General features: G+C 47.5%; 1 protein-coding gene across 3 annotated transcripts in view; it reads right to left on the bottom strand.

Moving 5' to 3' along the window:
* Positions 1-21,546, bottom strand: part of CTIF (cap binding complex dependent translation initiation factor) — a 150,590-nt gene extending 129,044 nt beyond the window's left edge. The window contains exons 1-2 of one of the 3 annotated variants that reach the window (XM_072859615.1): positions 21,388-21,546; positions 501-713 (exon numbers count right to left, since the gene is read on the bottom strand). In XM_072859615.1, coding sequence (XP_072715716.1) covers positions 501-713; positions 21,388-21,405 — 231 coding nt within the window. In that variant the 5' untranslated portion in view covers positions 21,406-21,546. The remainder of the gene's footprint in view (positions 1-500; positions 714-21,387) is intronic. The other 2 variants (XM_072859614.1, XM_072859616.1) reach the window with 2 other exon arrangements.
* Between the last annotated feature and the right edge of the window lie 1,373 nt (positions 21,547-22,919).

A 22,919-nucleotide genomic window follows, 5' to 3' on the forward strand; every position in this document is an offset into this window, starting at 1 on the left:
TTTTGGGGAGCATTTGGGGCTTTTGATTGACCTTTTCATCTTGGTTGTTTCATGGACACCCCTGTGCATACGACAGGAGCACATCTCACTACTGAGCATCCCCCTGCTGCAGCCCCTGCAGCTCTTCCCAGTCCCTCCAGGATTTTTCCAGCCTGGTGAAGCAGCATGCTGTTTGGGTTGGAGAGAGACACCCTTCATTTACAAATGAAATGTCCTTCATTTATAAATGGGAACCTGGGAGAAGTCAAAAAGCTTCAGGGCACACACCTTGAGACCATGGAAAAACAAAACCCAGTTGGCAGGAGACTTTTACCAACTGGATGGAGACCTCATATCTGGCTGAGCAAGCAAGCTGCCCCAAATCCAGTCTTTTATTACGTCCTGCTTTACACTCCAACGCTCAAAAAGCTGCTTCAGTTGGACTTGCATTCCCAACCCAGACAACAAGCCACTGGCATACCCCAGCCCCTCTCCCACCCCACACTGTGCCCTTCGCCCACCTGCGAGACATGGGACTGCGTCTTCTCACTCTCGCCGTCCCCCTCCGTTTTATCCGTCAGCAGCCCCTGGACTTGGTACTCTAGGACGTAGCTGTCAATGAAACGCTCCAGCTCCTCAATCTCCTGAGAGCGGCTGCTCCCTGCCTCCGAGGAGGCCGATGCCACCGACGAGTTCTCCATCCCTTCAGGAGAGATGCCGAGAACGGAGGGGGCCTGAGAAAGTAAAATAAAAAAAGGCAAGAAATGATTTCCCAGTAATTATAAAAGGGTTAAAAAACAGTAGCCAAAGCCTATCAGTTACCACAGGCAGGATACTTTTGCTGTACATCCAATAACCTTTATAATAATCCTAGGTGGTCACATTTAGAGTTTCCATGTGTGCACAAAAGTCTCATTTCTGTAATATTCCTACATCTAAGGACAACAACTGACATTTTGCTTATCCTCCTTCTTAAAACCCAAACTACTGAAAACCTCCAGACACATGCACAAGAGAAAAACAAAATTCAAAAGCTTAATTTAAAAAGCCCACGGCATTAGCTGTGCTGTATAAGGGTGATAAGCTGGGGATGATGGACAGGGGTGTGAAGAAGAGCATGAGAATTGAAAAGTTTCTCTAGGACGGCAGCAGTAAATGATGCCGAATCAACGGAGCAATTGTAAATGGTCCAGCGAGGAGGTTTGCACATGGAGGTGAAACAGAGAACACACCAGAATCTATTTTCAAAACTTCTCCTTGTTAAAAATGGATTAGAAAGAGCAAAAAATGGAAAAACCCTGACAAACAACAAACCATGTTCTTCATCAACCAGTCGACTGGCAACCACAAAAGAAATGATGCTATCCCTCCGGCTGAGCTCTGAGCCAGCACAGCCCCGAGCCCCTGCCACAGCAAAGGTATCACCTCCATGGAGGCACAAGCCCACATTCATCTTGACCAGACATGGGTGCTTCTTCTCCCAAACCCAGTCTTGCTCTGCCAGACCACCAAGCACCGTGGATCCATGGTTTTGCTGGCTGGAGCAACATGAAGAGGTCCTTTCCCAGCTCTGAGGGGCCAGTGCTTCCAGGGGAATAAAACCCTTGCCCACCTCACCAGCTAGCTAGCGTGAGCTCTGCAGGAGAACGGCTCTATAGAAGAGCTCTATCATCTTTATGATGCTTTTAAGATAAAGCATCCTCAGGATGCAGACTGACTCTGGGAAACCAGCAGATAGCCCAGCCAAGACACAAACCTTCAGAGATGGGAGCCTGAATCACTAAATGTTCTCTATGTAGGTTTTAAACACCTTCTTACGGGTTAAAGTCAAAATACAGAGCAGAGGAGAAAGAGAAGGCTGTGTAAATGCAAACAGACGTATGTACAAATTAAGTCATTGGCTTTGAGGCTTGATTCAGCTACCCAAGCGTCCCAACAGACCAGGTTATCCCTCCCTCCGGTTTCTGCTCCAGGAGCACAGCCATCTCCTAAATATGTAGATGTAGATTATGGCTAGCAGAATAAGAAGCCATTATCCAGGGGCTTACGTTGCAAACCCTATTAGGATAGTCTTGTTTAGGGTGCAGATCATCAAGAAATTAAGTGTTCTGCTGCAAAACAAAGCCAGATCCCTCTACATCCCCAGCCCCTTTCCAAAGCCAACACATGAGAATAGATACACCACCCCACATACACCTCTTCAACTGATGCAAGAGACTGAACTCAAACCACTTTAATCTTCTCTGACCCATAGTAAATTAAAAACCTTAGCAAATCCTGCAGTTGTCCCTTAACCAGGGAATGAACACATAAGGACGTCAACAGCTGACATCTAGATCATCTGAAGATGTGCATCTTCAGAAAAGCTGATGACACCTCAAATGCAGCATTGCTAGTAAGGGCAGCTCTAATGATGTTCAGGTGGATGCTCCTGTGATCGCTATGTGCACCTACCCAGTGCATCCATCCCAGATAACACACTCCTTTGAAAGTTGGCCAATGCTGTTTTCCAGCAACAGACAGGACATCCCCTTCATGTCACTGAAACACCACCTTCTCTGGCACAGAAGAGGGCAGGTCCACAAACCACACCATCACGAGGGACAGAAATGAAAGGTACACTCCACAGGCAAGCAAAAAGCACGGAGAGGTCCTCCTGCGGTCTCCTGGGATGGAATCAGCACCAGGAGACCTTTGCCCAGATGAAAGTGGCCATGGATGCTTCTTCAAACAAGTCTTAGGTTTACAAGACTCCCAAAGCTCAGGTTGGAGCAAGGAGCCACAGCACACATTGCATGGTCAACACAAGAGCTTCCAGTCCATGAGGACCACACATCTGGTCATGTGAATAAGGACAGGCACGGTTTGCTCTGAGGAGGAGACTGCCACCACCCAAACCACCCTCTCACGTAGTCCTCTCCCCTGTCCACGCCTGGGGTGCCTGGGGGCACAGAGTGGGCAGCAGGGACTGTTCCAGCTGCAAACACCTGCAGGTGACACTCTTCAAGCCCTACACTTCAGCATGCATCGCGAGATTTCCTGGGAGGTCTCTCCTCAAGGTAGCGACCCAAGCCGGAGCTGCTTGGTTTGCAAACATGGGCTGAACCCACAGCAGCAAGAAGGACAAGAAGAGCCATCAAAACTAAGTATTTTCCATGTGACTTAAAACCTCTGGGAGTCATTGCTGTGGGGGATAGGACCACTCTGGGGGGCTGAGACCCTTTCTTTGGCCATCAGTCAGGTGCTGGCTCCGAGTTCACCCCAAGCTCTGCATTCCCTATCCAGAGAAGCTGGGGTGAGTGATGGGGAGGGGGCTCAGCATGCCCACCGTCCCCCATTCAGCCACTGCAGAGGGAGCTTGGACCAGCCCCTCTACTCCCTCCTATTTCTCCATGGCTGAATGCCACTCACACCTTAAAGAAAAGAAACCATCAACTCCTGTACCTGGACTGGGCATGCTTGCACATGAATTAAGCTCTGGACCAGTGTCCTGTGCTAAGACTCATACTCCTCCTTCCCTGCAGTTGGGAGAGAGAAGACACAGGAGCTCCCACCACCTTGCAGGACACCAAGACTTCATCCTTCACCCTCTCCTTCACTGGGAATTGGTATTTACAGTCTGTTTTGAGACAAGTATAAAATTACCAAGCAAATTTGCAGTGAGTCACATGGCATCCGGAAGGGAAGGAGAAAAAAAATCTGTTCCCAGCTCATGTAATTTCCAGCTCCTGAACTATTTCTCATCTGTCACTTCTGAACAATTGTGGCTTCATCTGGAAACTACCAAGAACAAGCAGTTCTGGCCTAAGGATTTCATCTGCTCAAGGAATTATTCCCAAATGTGCCCAGACTGTCAAAAAGGCTCATTATGTAGATCAATATCACACATTAGCTCCTGAACAAAAATCATGTGGCATATTAAAAAGGAGAAAGTAAAAAAAAATAGACAAGAAAAAAAAAAAAGAGGAGCCCCAGAGAGCATGGAGCCCTGGAGGAGGGCATGATTCTTCCCTTTTAGCTAATTAGTGCCAATAGCAAATGGAAAGCATCAATTATTAAATAGAAAGTGCTAAAGAAAGAGTTGGGAGAATAGGTGGCTGCAACAAGTCCTTGTATTAAATCGGTAGCAGCAGCAGCAGCTATATTGGAGAAGAGTCATCCACTTATCTTAGGACATCCAGTGACAGTTTATGTACCACACGAAGTAGAGATACTATTGAAGCAATATGCGACCCAAGCACTGTCACTGCAACGGGCACATAGGTATGAACTAATTCTACTAATGGCAGATAATGATACTCTGCGAAGATGCAATACCCTGAATCCTGCGATGTTGTTACCATTGCCTGATGAAGGGGAGGAACATCATCAGTGTGAACGAGTAATGCTTACTTCTAGCAAACCATGAACAGTTTTAACTGATGTTCCTTTGCAGAGTCCAGATTTAGCTCTATTTGTAGACGGCTCATCCTACTACTTGCACGGACAACAACAGACTGGATACGCCATGATCAGCCACGGCGTGATGCCGCGTCAGCGGCGTCAGCCAGCATCAGCCACAAGTGATGGAAGCTGAACCATTCCCAGCAAGGCTGAGCGCACAAGGAGCAGAACTGGTAGTGTTGACACACGCAGCTCATCTAGGAAAGGGAAAACGAGTCAATACTTACACAGACTCTCGGTATGCCTTCGGGGTACGTCATGCAACAGGAATGTTATGGAAAGAACGAGGATTTTTCACATCATCAGGAAAAAGGGTATCCAATGGAGAGGAAATATGTAATTTGTTGGAATCGGTCCAACTACCCAGAGAAATTGCTGTGATACATTGCCCAGCCCATACCAAAGATACTACAGAAATTAGTGAAGGAAATGCTTTAGCTGATGCAGCTGTGAAAGCTGCAGCTCAGCAACCTCTGAAGGAGTGTATGGTTGCAATCTCAATGGACAATCAGAACAAATGGCCAAATTAAAGAGACCCCAAAGCCGTGTATGAAAAGGACTCTACAGCAGAGGAAAAGAAACAATGGGAAAAGTGGGAAGCAGAACAAAATGACAGCGGAATATGGACAATTGGAGGAAAACCAATTTTGCCAAAGAAGTAATTAATTACCGTGGCTAGGTGGGTTTTCATGACAAAGCTCATGGAGGAGCAGAGGCAGTGGCTAACCAGGTACAAAAAAATATGGACAGCACCAGGAATTTATGCCGCTGCAAAGAGGATCACCAGCAGCTGCCCAACCTGCCAAAAGTTTTCAAGTATCAAGTCGAGCTCAGAGTTAGGGGATGACCATGGGCCTGTTTCCCTTTTCAATGATTTCAAATAGATTACGCAGATATGCCATCTGCCAGTGGATACAAACATTTCTTAGTTATAGTAGATCAATTGTCAGGTTGGGTAGAAGCATTCCCCACAAGAAAAACAGACACAGGAGGAGTAATGAAAGCATTATTGAAGGAATTTATACCCAGATATGGAGCTCCCAAATCAATTGAATCAGACAGGGGTGCCCATTTTACAGCAAATACAATCGGTCAACTATATAAGTCGCTAGGTATAGAGAGGAACTTGCACACTCCCTATCACGCACAATCCTCAGGACAGGTAGAAAGATGGAACAGAACCTTAAAGGAAAAGATAGCAAAAATATCTACAAACACAGGTTTGAAGTGGCCGGACGCATTGCACTTAGCCCTATGGGATGTGCAAAATGCCCTACAACGACCCATAGGGCTAACACCAGCAGAAATTCTCTTTGGGAGACATTTGGCCATACCAGGGACTTATATCCTAGCTAAGACCAGCCTGTTGGATGGAGATGAACGATTGACCCAGTATGTTATAAATGTTAATATGGTATTTGTCAATGTAACTTGTGAAACTACTATGCCAGTATTGACAACTGTCCCTCCAACCACATGTTACATCCCATGATAATAGCATTATGCTTAGCCTTATTGTGTTACTTGTAATCATATTATATATACAAACATGGTGGTTAATTGTTCGTCTTGAAAGAATTCGCGGCCTTTGTCTGACCTTTGACATATTTTTTTTATCAAGCAGGAATGCTTGATAAAAAAAAACAAAGGGAGGACTGTTGTAGTAGTCACTTTAGCACTAGTATGAAGGCTTGCTGAAGCCTTAGGCCACAAGAACTTTCACCTAGATCCACCAACCATGCACTGAACTTTTACTTGGCCACATGAAGGAAGGTCCCTGAAACCGGTGCAAACCAGAAAGATAAGGAGGCTTCAACCTTAGCAGAAGCTGCAATCTTAGAGATAAGAGAAGAATCGGCCCGCCTAGAGACAATGAAAGGGCCCAATGAAGAATGGGAAGACCCCAGACCCAAATACTACTATTGGTCCAAACTGTCTCCTGAGGGGAGGGGAATTTAGATTGTAAGGGTATAATTACCCAGGGATTTCTTTGTTCTGGGTCCCTCTCCAGAGGCACCCAGCTCGAGCTGTTTTCACCGCTGTACCAATAAATTCGTCTGGCGTACATCATATTGGAGACTCTGCTTCGGGAAACCTAGGGTCGAACCAGAGGGGAGAGGAAGTGCCCAAGAGTGAGTGTGTGTGTGAGCGAGGAGTCGAAAAGGGGCACCCGTCAGCTCAGTGGAGCTGCCCGCTGCGAAGGGACTCAGGTCCTAGCAGTTAAAGTCTTGGGTGGTGTGTGTGCGACTCCCTGAATGGTGTGTGAGTGCTCGGGCAGCGGCTTCTCCTTTAACATAACAACACAGAGACCGGCCGCCCTATGTGGACATCCCAGTGTGTCAGCTGTGCCAGGGCCACTGCCAATATGCCACCGTCACCCAACACAGGGCGTCAATAAAGAGGTTCAACAAGCAGAGGAATATTTTGACTTTGTGGCATCTCCTGACACTCCCTGGTAGCGACCAGCTCTGGGTTTTCTGAATTTGTCCTTTGAATTCCCCTTCTGACCACACTCCCCTTCCTATATTGGGGTTCATGGTTAGGACCACATGTGCCTGACCACTACAGCAGTGGGGTAATATCCAAACTTGATGCTGACCCTGCTTTGGGCAAGTGGTTGGACTAGAGACCTCCTGAAGTCTTCTCCAATCCAAATGCTTTTTGATTCCATGAGATGATGTACAAGCACTTCATCACTTTAAGAAAGCCTCCTCTGCTCTCTCATTTATTCTGCTCTCTCTTATTTATTTTAGAAATAAAACCTGAAACAGGTCATAAAAAACCTGCAACCACCAACCCCTGAATCAAGAACAGCCTGAGTTTTATAACCTATTTATCCATCGGCTGATACTACAACCTGTGACTTGTTAGACACAATCTGTTTTCACATTCCTCTGCTTCTACTAAAACCTAATGGAACAAGAGCCCACATTACATCTTATCCTTGTTATTTTTCACCTTTCCAAAGGAAACATCACCAAATAAAAATATTTGAAGAAATAGCAAAAAATGCAGATTTCACGTGTGCTCCACGATGTCCTCTTTGGAGCTGTACTGTTTCTCCTCCAAGAGCACACGGCATCGCACCGGCAGGCTGGGTAGGACATGACAGCTGCAGGAATTATGCTAGAAGACATGAACGAAGGATGTTCTCCTGCCAGGTGAGCTTGCACACATACATCGTGCACACGCGTGTGCCCCCCTACAACGCACGCAGCAGGTAGCAATCCTCAGGCAACCAATGTGTGTATTTTGCCCAGCTCCTCCACAATCCCGGGGGATGAGCCCTGATCCCATGGAAGCAGCAGCCAGGGTGCAAAACTTCCTGCACAGGCAGAGCTCTGCAGGCCGAGAGCACTGCTCATGTCCTAAAAAAAAGCATTATAACAACCAGCTGATCCATACACTTTGCAATCCCATGTTTCGACTGCGTGCTCGCGTGCCAGCACCAGCCGCCACGTACTGTCTTTTGCAAATAACCGAAGAGAAACCATTATCAGAAAGCAAATCTTTTCTTTCCAGGCACCCAGGCAATCATAATGGGCACTTGGGCTGTGAAAAGCCCTGTAATCCTAAAAGACACATCCAACTTTAAGTTGAGATGTCAACCCGCTGAAGTAATCCATCCCACAGGTCAGGAGGGATGGGGTGGAAGAGGCAGTAGCAGGTCAGGAGCAGGGCAGGTGTGGAGGGTGCTTAATCCCTATTAAAACATGCCTATAGTTTGCTGGCAAAGAGCATTTTTGCATCTGTACGCCAGCTTTTAGCAGCATTCAGAGGATGTACCTTGGCTGCCAGCCAAAACGCTGGGGCTGTCACTCCGGATGGATGGAGGGGATTTTATGCTGGATCATGGAATGGTTTGGGTTGGAAGGGACCTTTATAGGTCATCTAGTCCAAACCCCCTGCAATGAGCAGGGACATCTTCAACTAGATCAGGTTGTTCAGAGCCCCGTCCAACCTGGCCTTGAATGTTTCCAGGGATGGGGCACCTACCACCTTTCTGGGCAACCTGTTCCAGTGTTTCATCACCCTCATCATAAAACATTTCTTCCTTATATCCAGTCTGAATCTCCCCTCTTTTAGTTTAAAACCATTACCCCTTGTCCTATCGCTACAGGCCCTACTAAAAAGTCTGTCCCCATCTTTCTTTTAAGACCCCTTTAAGTACTGAAAGGCTGCAATAAGGTCTCCCTGGAGCCTTCTCTTCTCCAGGCTGAACAACCCCAACTCTCTCAGCCTGTCCTCATAGGAGAGGTGTTACAGCCCTCTGATCATTTTTGTGGCCCTCCTCTGGACCCGCTCCAACAGGTCCATGTCTTTCCTGTACCAAGGACCCCAGAGTTGGATGCAGTACTCCAGGTGGGGTCTCACCAGAGCAGAGTAGAGGGGCAGAATCACCTCCCTCGACCTGCTGGCCATGCTTCTTTTGATGCAGCCCAGGATACGGTTGGCCTTCTGGGCTGCGAGCGCACATTGCCAACTCATGTCCAGCTTTTCATCCCCCAGTACCCCCAAGTCCTTCTCCGCAGGGTGCTCTCAATCCCTTCATCCCCCAGCCTGTATTGATACCAGGGGTTGCCCTGACCCAGGTGCAGGACCTTGCACTTGGCCTTGTTGAACCTCATGCGGTTCACATCCTCATGGAATCTCGCCTCCATCCCCACCAATTGTTTCCCTTCATCACGGTTTTCCTCTTTTTTGGAAATGAAGCTCTTCTGTGCGACAAGGCTGGGGGCAGGAGGGCTCAGGTGCTCCCCATATTCAAGGTCTTTGAAAGATGAAATGGGAATGAGGAAGCAAGATGCTTTTTGCAGCATCAGCCACCTTCTGAAGCATCAGCAATGGAGAAAAGCAAATCATCCTTGGGTTCCTGCTGCTCCAACCAAGGGGAACAATCCTTCCCGGCCTCGGATCCGGTGATGTTTGGGCTTGGGTTATTTGAGCAAAGCAAGGAGCAGATTTCAAGGAGAGACAATTCCCTACGACCCAAGTCTGGCTCACTCACTCTGTGCCTCCTGCCTAATATGAGCTGCTCAACTGGAACTGGAAAGAAAAATCATCCAGTAAACCTCTGACATTTTGCAGAGGAAAGGGAAAATAAACAACTTACCATGCCCCTCTCTGAGCTAAACTCATCTGAAGGACTCCATGCACAGATAAGTATATTCAGAGATTTTCTGAATCTCTAATTACCTTCAGTGCTAAAAAAAACCCTAAAAAAACCCACTCAACAACACCCACAAACAAACAAAATTTCCAAAACCTGCCTCTGGATCCTGGACCCCCACTCCTCCACTGCATTTAAATGTTCAAGTTATAAAATAAACAGCAGATTGGCTTTTACATCACAGCCACCCCAGGAGCATCAGTCATGGATCAGTTCCCATATAGGCAGCAGCCATGGCACCGCCATTGATGAGATCTTCTAAATATTCTAGTGGAGAAGAACAAGAATTGGGGTAATTGGCAATTCTGTACATGCAGAAGGAAAAGAAGTCCCTTCCTCATAATGCTTCCGGTCTAATAATAATAAATTAAGAGGCGGGGAAGCAAACAAAGCCCTGGGGAAGCACAAGGGGACAGGGAACACCGTGGGGTCGGTGTTCAACACCACGCGAGCAGGTCCAACGTGGCACAGAGCTGGCCAAGGAACAGGGACATCACTGTCATGAGAGCTGAGCTTTCCAGGACTGCTGTCCCTGCTTCTAGCTTCTTCCAGATTTAAATATACCAATATAAGAGCTGCAGCTGCTTGCAAAGACAGGGAAAAAGCAATGAGCATCATCTCCCATGTCCTACCTACTTGTTGAACCTTCTGCTTGGGAAAGAAGGACAGAGCCTGGCACACAACCCAGCAAGGTGTCCAACTGTCACACATTTAAGGACAGGTTTTTGACCCAGGACTGAGTTGATTGCCAAAGCTTTCCCGTCCCCCGGGGCTGGACACGGTGTCCTCCTTAGCTCCTGCTCCCGGCCACGTGGACTGGATGTGGTCTAGACAGTGGGTTTCCATCCAGCAAAGTGATTGCATTTTGGAGAAGTGATTCTTACTTCAACTAGAGGGACCATCCGAATTAAACTTGGCTCCCTGAGATTGCTATAGGCAAAGGGCATCACCTAAAACAGCTCTCAAAGCTTGGGGAGATGCCTTTGCAGACCCTAAATCAATTTTTCAGCCTACAAGGATCTCCTGCATGTTCTCCCACGTAGCTTCTGATAGCAATTCAGAGAGCACATTTGATACCCAGATGGACCCAGGTTTTGCGGTGGGCTCCCAATAGCTGCTCCAGGAAGGGATGTGACCCAGCACAGACACCGCAGCGCCTGCCAAGGGTCCCGCCAAGCCGAGGGATGCTGCCATGTGGCAGGGATGGGCTCCAGCTCCCTGTGGACCCACCTCTCTGTCCAAAGCCGCAGCAGCAGGTGATGCTCAGCCCTGGATGGGTGGGAGCCACACCCTTCCCAAGCTTCGCTTTGCCCACGCAGTGTGGACTGAGCCCACGGGCTTAACCCTCCTCCCAAATCCATCCCCAGCTTTTAGCTCCTTCCAGCGGCTCATGAGACAGCTTGAACCAATTCACCAGGATAACACCTCCCTTAAGGAACTGACCCCACAAATACCAAGCAAAGCACCTCCCCAGACAGGAATTTTCCCAAGTTACTGGCTGGCCACCAGCCTCCTTTTTGAGGCTTGAAGTGCATTTTTTTGCAATCACTCCCAGACTATTGCTCTGCTCGCTGGATGCTCTGCAGCAACAACGCAGCCACACATCTCCCCAAAAGCCCTTCCCAGGCAGCCCCACTCACCCTTCGGTTATCCCCCCCACCAAATCACAGCAAGTAAGGGGTGATAAGACCGCGATGGGGATGGGAAGAAGAGCAGCCTGCCGAACCCCAGGGGGTAAAGATGCTGCAAGTATTTGTGCAGCTACATTTATCACCCAGAGAACTGCTGGGTTTGATTAATAAGAGGTAAATGAAGCAGCTCAACTCGGCTGAGCCCCGGTGGGTGGGTGGAGGACAGGGAGGTTTTCATTAATACAAAGCAAGTGGAGAGACAGGTACTTCCAGGACACAATAGCTGACCTATTTTGAGATGAACGTGAGATCAAGTGAACTTTGGGAGTGTCTGTTTACCTCCACCAGCAGCAACAACAGCCTCGACAACTGGCCCAGATCAAGTCAGCTGATGTTCAGCCTTGGGATCCACCAACCCTACGTCCTAAACGTGCCCTGCTGACAGTGTCCTTGACATCAGTCCCTTCTCCAAACCCCAGGTCCCAGATGCCCCACTGAGCCCCACCATTGCTGCTGGTGTACTGGGGACAAGAACCTCAAGTTCGTCCCAAAATGTCCTTGAGTTGCTCCTTGTGTCCAAGTGCTCCACCCATCACAGACCCAAGCACGCCACGTGCTGCACGTGTAACTGGGATGTATTGCTGGGACCTCCAGGCAAGCCACTGTACCTCACTTCCCTCTTTTGTAAAACACAACAAGCCCTGTTAGGACTAATCTTAAATGCTTGGCTTTTCCTTCTAGCTTGAGAAGGAGGAAAGAGGTCTTGGAACTTCAAGGTGCTACCACAGGGAAGGCATCAAAGATCTAGAGGGTCTTTGATGAACATCAGAAGTTTGGGCTTAGTTTTCAGAACGCCTCTGGGGTGACTGTATTCAGTAAATACCCAGCAGCTCAGGAAACCAGGCCAAGAAGGCACCGAGAGAAGCTTTTTCTCCACAAATACAGCCTGGTCAGGGATAGTGCCAGAAATACTTATTTTGATAAGTTTGCCTCCTGACCCAAAAGGAAACGCTGTTCCTACAGGGCTGGATGATGACTGGAGGACCCAGGACCACCTGCAGACATCAAAGACCAACAGGATCCATCTTTCAGGACAGCTGTGTCCACCCCAAGAGCCCACTTGCAGTGGAAAACCCACTAGCCATGCCCAGGACTGACACCCCGCAGTGACCTGCAGGCATGAGGACAGCCCAGAAACACATCCACACTATTTTTTGTTCTTTTGTTGAAGGGTCCTTCATGTTCATCATGAAGGTCTTCCCGTGATGACCTCCACCACATGGCAGCCCCACTGAATACAGCTGCAGGGACCAAAGGAGCTCGTGCCAGGCCACATCAGCATCTGAGAAAGTCCCCTCCTGCACCTCCCTGCACCAGCCAACCTCCACTTACACCCAAGGGATTAACAGCCCCAAAGTTAATCATAATGAGAACATGGGAGGAGGACTAATTGCAGCAAAGGGGAGCAGCATCAGCAGTTTCAGCAGAAACATCATTGCAGGATGCCTGCTATTCACATACCTTTGACCTCAGAGACACAAATAAAGACCCCAAACTATTTAGCTTTGGGAAAAAAAGAAAAGAAGTAAGGGAGAATTTGATTAATCAAGAGACTGTATAACGCTATATACCCAGATGGTATCTCACATTAAAGGGCCTTGTAGGTGGAAGCCCATCGTTGCTGGCTCTTGGATGCCTGTACAGTGCAGGTCAGATGAGGGTATCTGAGGGATCTTTATGACCCACCAATTAAGTAGCTGAGCTTAACAAGGGACTGGAAAAGGCACTTCTGGAATAAATTATACAATATGAATGATCAAGAAAAACTCCACACCTAACCCTGAGTTACTGCAAGCACTTGGAGACTTCAGAGGAAGATGTAACCACTGCTAACATAACCATAAAACGCCGGGGCTTGGGGCAGGCTTTCCCCACTCCCACTAGAGCCTTCTTTGGGGCTTTTCCCTCCCAGAGGGAGCTTGAAGAACCTCTGTGCTTGCTGAGGACTCCTGGTCCACAGGGACACCCTGCTGCTGGTAAGCATCCCCACATGTCCACAACGTCCAGCAGAAGCCCAATGCATTCCAGCACCAGGAACCAGAGGTGACACCTGGCACTCAAGTCTCACATGTCCCCTCCTCTGGTGTGGGACAAGGGTCATGTACCTCCCCTATCTGCATTCATCTGAGGAACTGAATCCCCCTTTTGCAGAAGCAAAAGGCTGAACCCATCAAATAATAATAATTAAAAAAAAAAAATCACTTGTTTGCCAGCAGCCCAGCTTCGGCTTGGTGAATTTTAAATAGTTTCGGTCAATTCACTGCAGCCAAAACACTGGGAAGAAAATGCTGGGAAAAGTTCTTTCCTCTTTTTTTTTTTTTTAAACAAAGGATTTTTACTTTTATTTCATGGTGACATACACTAAATTTCCTCAGCTCTCCATTATGGTGTAAAATACTTAAAAACAGATTTAATTTTGGATTGAATAAAGCCTCTTTGACTTGACATTATTTCATTTCCTGTTTAACGAAATAAAAATACCTATTCTCATTGATCACAGCTAAAAGTCCTCTTATCCCCCACAGCTATCCTTACTACCACGATTTTGCTAATTAAGTGAAAAAAATACAGTTACCATCCACTATTTATTCTGTGGGCTGATATTTAGGAGTATTCAGAATACCTAAGGATAATTTGGGGTACCCACCCAAAGGATGCAGCAGTGCTCCAGGACAGAAGATGTAATTCACATATATATTAGAAACTCATAGGAACCTCAGGAAAGTTCACATATATCACTTTTTTTTTTTTTTAAAAAGAGGGAAATAAGGGAAATAAGGAAAATGGGACACTTACATCCCCCCAAAGAGAGGGGGAACCACTGCAGCCCCAATTCTGCAGGCAAGGTGCAATGAGGGGCACAACCAGTGCCAGCCTTTTTGGGCTTTATCTTCCCAGCAATGCCTCTGCTTTAGCTTGTTCCCAGCTCCTCCCACAGGCTGCTCTGCCCCTGGAGAAAATATTTACTCTCCGGAGACTATCAGGCATTACACAAGATAACACCCAGGGCTGCAGAAACCCCAATGCAGATAAAGCCTCGCTGATGCTCAGATGATGCCCCACTGCATCCTCTCCTGCTCCCTTTCAGCTCAAACTGGATCTTGTACAGGACAAAGAGAAAAAAACCCAGGTTTTCAGGACAATGCGGCTGACTTGTTGTTTTTCAAACCCTCTGCCACCAAGCCCCTGTGGTGCTGCTAACCTCTGCTGATCCCATCAGGTGGTTTAACCAGGGAGCTTAGTGGTAAGCCCCGTCCCTGAAAGGAGGCACCAAGTTATATAGGGTTATTCTCTGCCCGAAGGGGACCACAGAGGCTTTCTGGGATAATACCCAACTTCTTCATTTCATGAAGAAACTGAAATTTATAAATGGAGAGAACTCACCCCACGATGCAATGTTTTGCTGTGGGGTTTTTTTCCCTTCTTCTGGGCTTTATTTTATTTATGTTGAAGTAGCTGTTAAATCCTGGTAACAGGCTGCAAATCCCTGTCTTGCTGGAAAAAGAATTTGGCACCTTTAAAAGGTAACTGGCCTATATCTGTACCCAAATAAACCCCTTATGGAAAGGAAAAGGGGCAGGTAGGGAAGGCAGCATCTGCTGCGGGGAGGGCAGGGCAGCAGGAGGGGTCTGGCAGAAGGAAGGAAAAAATGGGATAGGGAACAAAAAAGTGGGATAGGGAACAAAAAAAAATTGGATAGGGAACAACAACAAAAAAATGGAATAGGCAACAAAAAAAAATGGGGTAGGCAACAACCCTGCATCCATGAGCAGGGCAGAAAGTGCCAATGCACAATTTTCACCCATTAACTTCAGCAGCCAGAGGATTTCCGCAGTAAAGAGGATGCACGTGTACAGTCAGGGCAGAGGGAAGAGGAGGGGGTCACGATGAAGAGCGGGGCTGCAAGCAAACACATGCAGGGGAGCTGCCTAGAAGGTCTGGCAGGCTGAGGCCACCAAACCCAGCAGGATGGCCATCGGAGCAGGAAAGCTGGTTCGCAAGTATTGCACTATATCTGTCTACAAACCTTACTCTCTGGCTTTACCTAGCCTGAGCGAATGAATAATATTATTAGAAGACAGACAAGAAATCAAACAGCAACTTGGAGAAACCAGGGAAGCCTCCTGAGAGCCAAGGAAACCTGCACTATCTAGGGAAGAGCGAGATTATAATAATTAGGTCAGTTGGCAATAAGCCTTCTTAGTGCACACAGGCACACACACACTGCTGCCTTGCTAGAAAGTGGTGATGTCCCCAAGGAGCTGCAAAACACAACAGCGACATGCCAGGGGCATGGAAAAGACTGGTAGCAGAAAGCCTTCTCCATCAGCAAACCACAGTAGCTGCTCACCTCAAGGTCTGAGGATCAGTAGCTGCAGCATGGGAAACTCCGATGGGATATTAGAAAATTCCTTCACTGTGAGCATGGTTCAGCACCCAACAGGTGACCCAAGGGGGTGTGCAGTCTCCATCCTTGGGAACAGCATCAAGACTCGGCTGGATGAGGCCCCGAGCAGGCAGGTTTGACGTAGAAGCTGGCCCTGTGCTGAGCAGAGAGCTGGACCAGAGAACCACCAGAGCTTACTTCAATCCAGAATAACTCCAGGATCTTGCCTAGGGAGACCTTCCCTTATCCCAGACTTCCAGGACAAAGCCACCAGGTTTTACCTCCAGCTTAATCAAAACCAGAAGAAATTTTTTCCCAGCAGAAAGTGGCCTGGAAGTCCAGGCTGACCTTTAGGAGAAGTAACAGAGGTTGACATGAAGCTCAAATACATGACAATCACTCACAGTGAGCAAAGCCTTCTGCTCCAAGAGGCAAAGAGGATGGTCCCATGCAGCAAGTGCTGTACAGGGTATGTATGCACTTTTCCATGTAAAAAGGGAGCTGGAGGCTTTCCATTACCCATCTCTTCCTTCCTGGATGGTTCGTCATCAGCTCTGCCCATCCTGGCAGCCTCAGGGCTCAAGGACTTGAAAGAGCCCCAGCTACAGCCCCAGAGCAGGAGCTGAACTGAGCTCACATCCAGATGTTTCACACTGGCCCAAGCAAACAGGAAAGGCAGACCAAAGAGGAGGATGTGCTCACTGCCCTGACCCCTCCTTCTCTCTTCCTCCCCATCTGTACTACCCAAGAGCCATCATCTGTCTCCGATTTGGCCGTCTAACACCGGGGCCCAACCTCCAATCCAGAAGATAGAAACCAGTCACCTATTGCTTGGGCTTTAGGGTCTCCCTCTAGATGGTGACTTGAATCAAATGCCCACCTTCCAAAAGCCACTTGCTTTTGTTAACAGTGGAGGCAGATACTCCTTCACTGGTCTCTCCAAAATTTTTTCTAAGCTGCTTCTTTGTGAACACCTCACCAATATTCCCACTTGCCCCTACAACCCACATCAGCTCCCTGGACAAGCTCAGGGCAACCCACACACCAACCAACAGTATGAGATGCTCTCGTGAAGCCTCATGCTTTCAGACCACACAGCTGTCCCTCCAGCAAGCTGTGTTGATACCAGCAAGCTTTTCCCACCAGCCAACTGCCAAGCAGTCCACCAAACATGAAGTCCTTCAGGACACAAGTACTTCACTGACTGATTGATACCAGTTAAACCCAATCTTCACACAAGAAGAGCATCCTACAGACTCAACTGTCCTGTACACACTTCATGCAATCATGAAGTTATTGCAGTCACTAGAGCTCACTAGCCAAAAACCAGCAGCCCTCCTTAAATATACACAAATATTTTTCCATACTCCTAGGTCATGCAGAAGACTTCATGCACGATGCTCACGTTCAGCCAGCAAACTCCTCTTGTTAGCTTCCTGACCAATGCTCTCATTTGGTTATGTACTCCGATCTCCCTCCAGCACATTAGAAAACAGCAGCCACAGTTTCTCATGTACTTTGAATCAAAGTTCACTGCTTTTTTGTTAAAATAATTAGCTAATCAAACCCATTGCTTCCAAGCTGACATTCCTCCTAATGCTTTAATCAATAGACAGAGATGCTCAGAAGAGAGCTAATATGGCCTGAGTTGAGTGTAGGTGCTATGAGGACAACGCTTTTCATTCATGTCACACATGTCACGTGGAAGAGACCCAAGAAGAGAGAAGCTGGAAGCACACAATGGATGTATCTACTGTAATAAAGTGGATAACAGACAGAATTAAGGAAATAAGTGGAAAATTTTAGTTTGAGGCTTATTAACCCGTGGAAAGAAGGAGAGGAAAGCTTCACTGGCTGATGCTTCCCATCAAGTTCAGTGTAATGCTTGTAGACAAGTGGAAAAGGTGGGAAGCATTAAGGGATGGAGGGGAGGACTTGCCAACAGATCCACCTCTTGACATCCACTTAGAAGGATCTGAGAGTCACACCACCAGATGCTTTACAACCACCACGCTGGTTAACTAGCAGCCTCTGACAGGTTCACCAATTCGTTGGATTTCTTAAAAGAAAAAGAAAAAAAGATGAACACAAGCAAGCAAAACCCAAGTTGGGGTACTGAAGCATTTCTAGGTGATGACCACCTTCAGACTTCTCAGCACACCCAACCACCTCCACACAAATGTTCACCTCAGCTGCTAAATTTCCACAACTCCTCTATTACAAGTTTTTTCACAACTTCAGCCACCACCTTATCATGAAGCAAGTTTAAAGCACTTCCCATAAAACTTGACTTTAATACCTGTAGTGTCTCACAGCAGCCAGAACTGGCCAGAAAAGGCAACATGATGCCCCCAGGCACCCACGCTCCACCTGCTGCAACGCGCTGGCCCAAGGCAAGGGCCAAGAGACTCAAGGAAGGAGAAGAAGTGTGATCTGACATGGGTATTACAAGAAGCATTAGGCTTTGTTTTCTGGAGTTTCTTGTAAAAATATCTGGAAATTCTCAGAGTTTACATTTACTTACTAGAGACAGCTTAACCACCAGCATCCCCATCAGTGTACCACCATATTTGTTGGCTACCAGACCAAAAATATGGCTTCCTTACAAAGTGCCTCCTTCATCTTTCAAACCAGACTCTTTCCTTGTGTATTTATGGTTGGCAGTGCCTGGAGAGAGTCTCCTCCACACACTTCCCATGGCAAACAGCTCCTCGAGAAGGTAAGTAACGCGAGGGGCAAGTGAAACCTGCCTCCTGCAAGGTTACCACACCTTCTCCAGAAACATCTGGCTGAACTGGACGGGTCTGATTCAACAGAGATCCCAATAAAGATCAGACGTAACTTCTGGGTCCTGGGCTCTGTGCTCCTTACCCCAAGATCTTGGGCTAGTCAAGGCCCTGTTTTGGGGCACTCAACAAGATACCTTTGCTACCAGCAAACCACATTCGCTGTTCAATATGAGGACTCCCAGGTAGCCCCTATGTACTTGGAAGTACTTTAAAGGTGTTCCAGCCACACTGCAGAAGCTTGGTCTAGCCCTGCTGAGCAAACATAGTATTACCAAGTTATTAAAAGCTCTGCTGGCACCAATCCCATGACATGAGACCACCACCACCACCCACCGTGCCAAAAGGCCTTGCTTTTCAGTTCTTCTCAAGTACCTGGCACAACAGGGTCATGATGAAGGTCCATATCAATAGCTACAATCTTTAGCGCCAAATGAGGTGTTAATATACACCAAAAAAAAGCTTGAATCTTGTGACCACCAGAGAAGTCCTTGCTCATAGCACATGAGCTTCAATAAGGCCACGTCTGGAGTTACCGATGTTCTACCAAAGGCTTGTGGAACCCTAAAATTCACCACTCACTGAAATTCAGCCATGTCAAAGTGGGATCAAACTCTGCTGCACGCACCATGCAGACCAAGAGCGAGGATTTTTTATGAAGCACCTGTAGCCCTATTACCATAAGCTACGGGACAAACACTGCCCAACCTTCCGCAACACACACTCGCACGACATTGCTCCCAGCCAGAGCCAACCCAGGAGCTGAGAGACCACCCAGGAGAGCCAACCATCAGCAAAGGCACAGGACTTCTGCTGTGGAGGTAAGATCTCCCCAGCAAGGATCCCATCACATACACCCTCAGCAAGGATCCCATCCCATACAAATTATTACTCCTGAGAGTAATAATTTGAGAGAAGATAAAATTTGAGAGAATAATAATTTGAGACAAAGATCATTCCTACTCCAACAACTTTATAAAACAAAGGAATCGGTGGCGCATGTTGGAATTTCCTAAGCAGATCAAAACTGCTTTCAGGGTTTGAGTCTCTGGGTTTTGGAGGAGGAGAGGAAGGGTTCTGGGGGGCTTGGGAGTTTCTTCTTCTTTTTATTTTCCCTTCTCCCCTTTAGAAAGAAGCAGAGTTTGCAGCCAGCTGTGCTGGCTTCCAGAAGAGGAGAACAATTAACCTGAAAGTAATGCACTTGTTTTTAATATAGTACATGGCACGCCAAATGCCTGGCATCACTTAGAGTGGCAGATGATTTAGTGACTCCCTCGCTGAGCAGCAGCATCTGAAAGCCCTGCGGAGAGCAAGCGATGTTTCCTCCCCGGTATTTAGCAGCCAGTTCAGCTCTGCTGTGAAAGGCAAGCTGGCAGCAGCCCTGCACGGAGCGAGCATCATCATCCATCCATCATCCACACAGACCTCTGCCATCGGTGCCATCAGATGGCATCCTTCAGCGGTGCCGGTAGCACGACTGGAGTCATCTTCACTCTCCTCTGTGGGATAATTGCTGAGGTGACTTAGAAATTAAACTTATATTCACACTTTTAGGTAAGGCACAGCATTGAAGAAGCTCCCCAGGTGGAATGCAGCTGACATGCAAGGAATCCATTCCATGGAAGTTCCCTAGGCCTGCAACCTTAGATGTCGGGGACGACATCTAAGGCCTGCATCTAAGGCCTGCAACCTTAGATGTCCACGCCAGGGGAACTTGGTGTGCTGATTCTAAGAGGTACTGCTCGGAGGGTGGAGTGGTGTGGAGATGCCGCAGCCAGGCTCCGCGATTAAATGGGAACTTAAAGGTGTCATGGAACTGATAAGCTGCATATTTACTACCCTGGGCCAACAGCCTGTCATGTTTCTGACAAAATGCTGTCCTTTTGGTGAACCTTGCTCATTATAACATCATTATAATACCAAAACACACCTCCATCCCAAAAGCTACCCGCCTCCAAGGTGCGACCACCCCTCACTGAGCTTGCGCTCTGAATTTTTCCTAGCCTATACCTTTAAAAGCGAAGCGAGAAAACTTTACACCAATCCTAAACAAAGGTATGTATGACTAGAGTCACTCAAGCTCCACCCGAAAGGTGAAAAATAGTATAAAATAGCTTAAGAGAAAGAGAATGTTAGGGAAGACACCATCGCGTACCACTCTGACCTCTGGGATCAGTCGATGGGCTGAGCCTCTCTTCCCCCCCATCGGGACGCCTTTGGGTAAGATTCGAACACTTGGTTATTCCAAGTGCCTCCCCAGGAAACTTAGAAATCTCTCTAGAGTTTCTTTATTATCTTTTAATGCATTTGTAGCCGGCAGTGTTACTCATACTCTTGTTATTTGCATGTGCTTTGCAGACAGTGAATTTATCACTGGTAATCCAAAGAATCTGTGTGTCTGTTGCTCTAATAAACTGCACTCTTCATTGATCTAGCCATGGTAGTTCTCATTGAACATGACCAGACTCTTTAAGTGTGGCCGTGATAGTTCATGCAACATGACTAGACTGGGGGTGCAGCGCGTTATTAGTGAATCCGTAATTGTGAAGTTCAGTACGCTGAACACAACCGGACTTATAACATTGTAAATTAATGCTGTCGCCTTAGTGAAAGCCCTGAGAGGGCTCTGACTCTGATGAGTGGCTACATATACAGTCCTTAGACAATAAACCGTTGACCAAGTCTGAGCCTAAGACTGGACTTAGCCGCACCTAGACTCCTCTCTGAGAAGGAGTTTAGAAAGCAAGGGGGTCCTGTCTGAACCTCGTGACTCAACGGGAGGGTTCCCCCCCAGCCACTCCTCAGACTCCTACGCGACAGTAACTCTTTTAACGCAACACCTCTCCCTGGTGAGTCCATGCCATCAAATTTCATCAATTTTTTTATAGTATGACTAGGCCAGCCCCCAAAATTTCATTTGGCTGGACTCACCTGCCTCTCCACAGACATCCATGCTCACGGATGGGGAGCAGAGCAGGAGACCTGGAGCTGCTGCAGGTCTGGCAGTATGTCCTCCTTGCTGTGTTACTATCCTCCTGGCACAGGGAAAGCTCCTGCTGACTGCTCATCCTCCCCCACTGTGCCCTTCCCCACCGAAATGTGTGGTGAGGAGGCAGACAGGCTCTCGCTGAATGAAGCGAGTGTAATCGGAGGTGCTCAAGGAAAACCTCGGCAAAGCCAGCAAGGGATGACTGTGCAAACCAGAGCAGGGGAAAGGCTGAGTCACTTCCTCCCCCAGAGCCCTAAATAGAGAAGAGCGTAAGGAAAATCATTCTCCAAGCTGACAAAAAAGGAAGAGAATCCCCAGTTTAAAAAAAAATAAAATCAAAGTGCATATAGTGATAGCAGAAGGGGAAGAGACAGAAAAGGCAGCCTCATGTTTCAGCTGTAATGGGAAAGGCTGTCAGGAGCAGAGAGGGGCAGAGCATCATCCTCGGCTCCTTTGGGAACTGGGGGTTCACTAATCACTTTTAACAGCAGCTCCAGGTCCAAGGCAAGTTCACGGACCATTGATGGTGCCGAAAAGCCACCGCGCTGCTGCCTCGTCTCCTCCAGGTGATGCTGCCGGCCGCAACCTTGATCTCGGTGGGAAACCACAGTGAGCCTGGGCAGAGCCTGGCCAAACTTTTGGGGACAGACTTTATCCACTCCCCAGTGTGCAAACTCTCTACGTGAGCTTCTAGGTGGCAGCACATGAAATGCCACTATTAGGAACAGTAACAGTATAATACCTGATTATCCATCCCAGCAGGTATGCAGCGAGGCTAAGCTCAAGGCTGGAAAACCCTTTTGAACAGTGGGATACTGGTACAGGCAGGAGACTCTGGAGAGAAATCAGCCACCAGCTTTTCACTGCAAGTTCGGTGGTCAAGCACAAGCACAAAGTCCTGGGACAACAGCGTGGCAGCATAGAATAGAACAGTTTGGGTTGGAAGGGACCTTTAAAGGTCATCTAGCATCATCCCATCACACCATCCCCAGCAGCATCCCTACAGCCAGCTCTTCCTTCCCCGCATTCAAGACAATTTGGGTTATTTCCTTAAAGAAAATTTAGTGAATTACTAAAGCCACTTCTGAGTTAACCGACCCACTTGCACCCAGACAGATAGTATTTAAGCTCACAATTGCTGCACCCTCTCCTTGTAGGCAAGAAGGAATTTGGATTTCCTTCTTTCACCATCTTTCTTACAGCCTGTAAGTTCTTATCTTTGAGACCTGCACTCCTCTGTCAAATTTGGCTGAGATTAGTCCCTGGGTTAAAAAAGCTTCTGGAGGAATAGCAAGTGACAGCCAGTCTGAGTGCATAAGCCTAATTTCTGTTAATTTAAAAAAAAAAAAAAAAAAGCACAGAAATATAGAGAAGAAGCTTCAAAGTGGCCGTTTGCAGTCAATAAATAAATCTTTTGCCCCATGTAATGCAAATACATAAAAAAAAAAAAAGCTGTGCAAATATCCTTTCTTGG

This window comes from Ciconia boyciana, chromosome 4, assembly GCF_034638445.1.
Source record: "Ciconia boyciana chromosome 4, ASM3463844v1, whole genome shotgun sequence".
NCBI lineage: Eukaryota > Metazoa > Chordata > Aves > Ciconiiformes > Ciconiidae > Ciconia > Ciconia boyciana.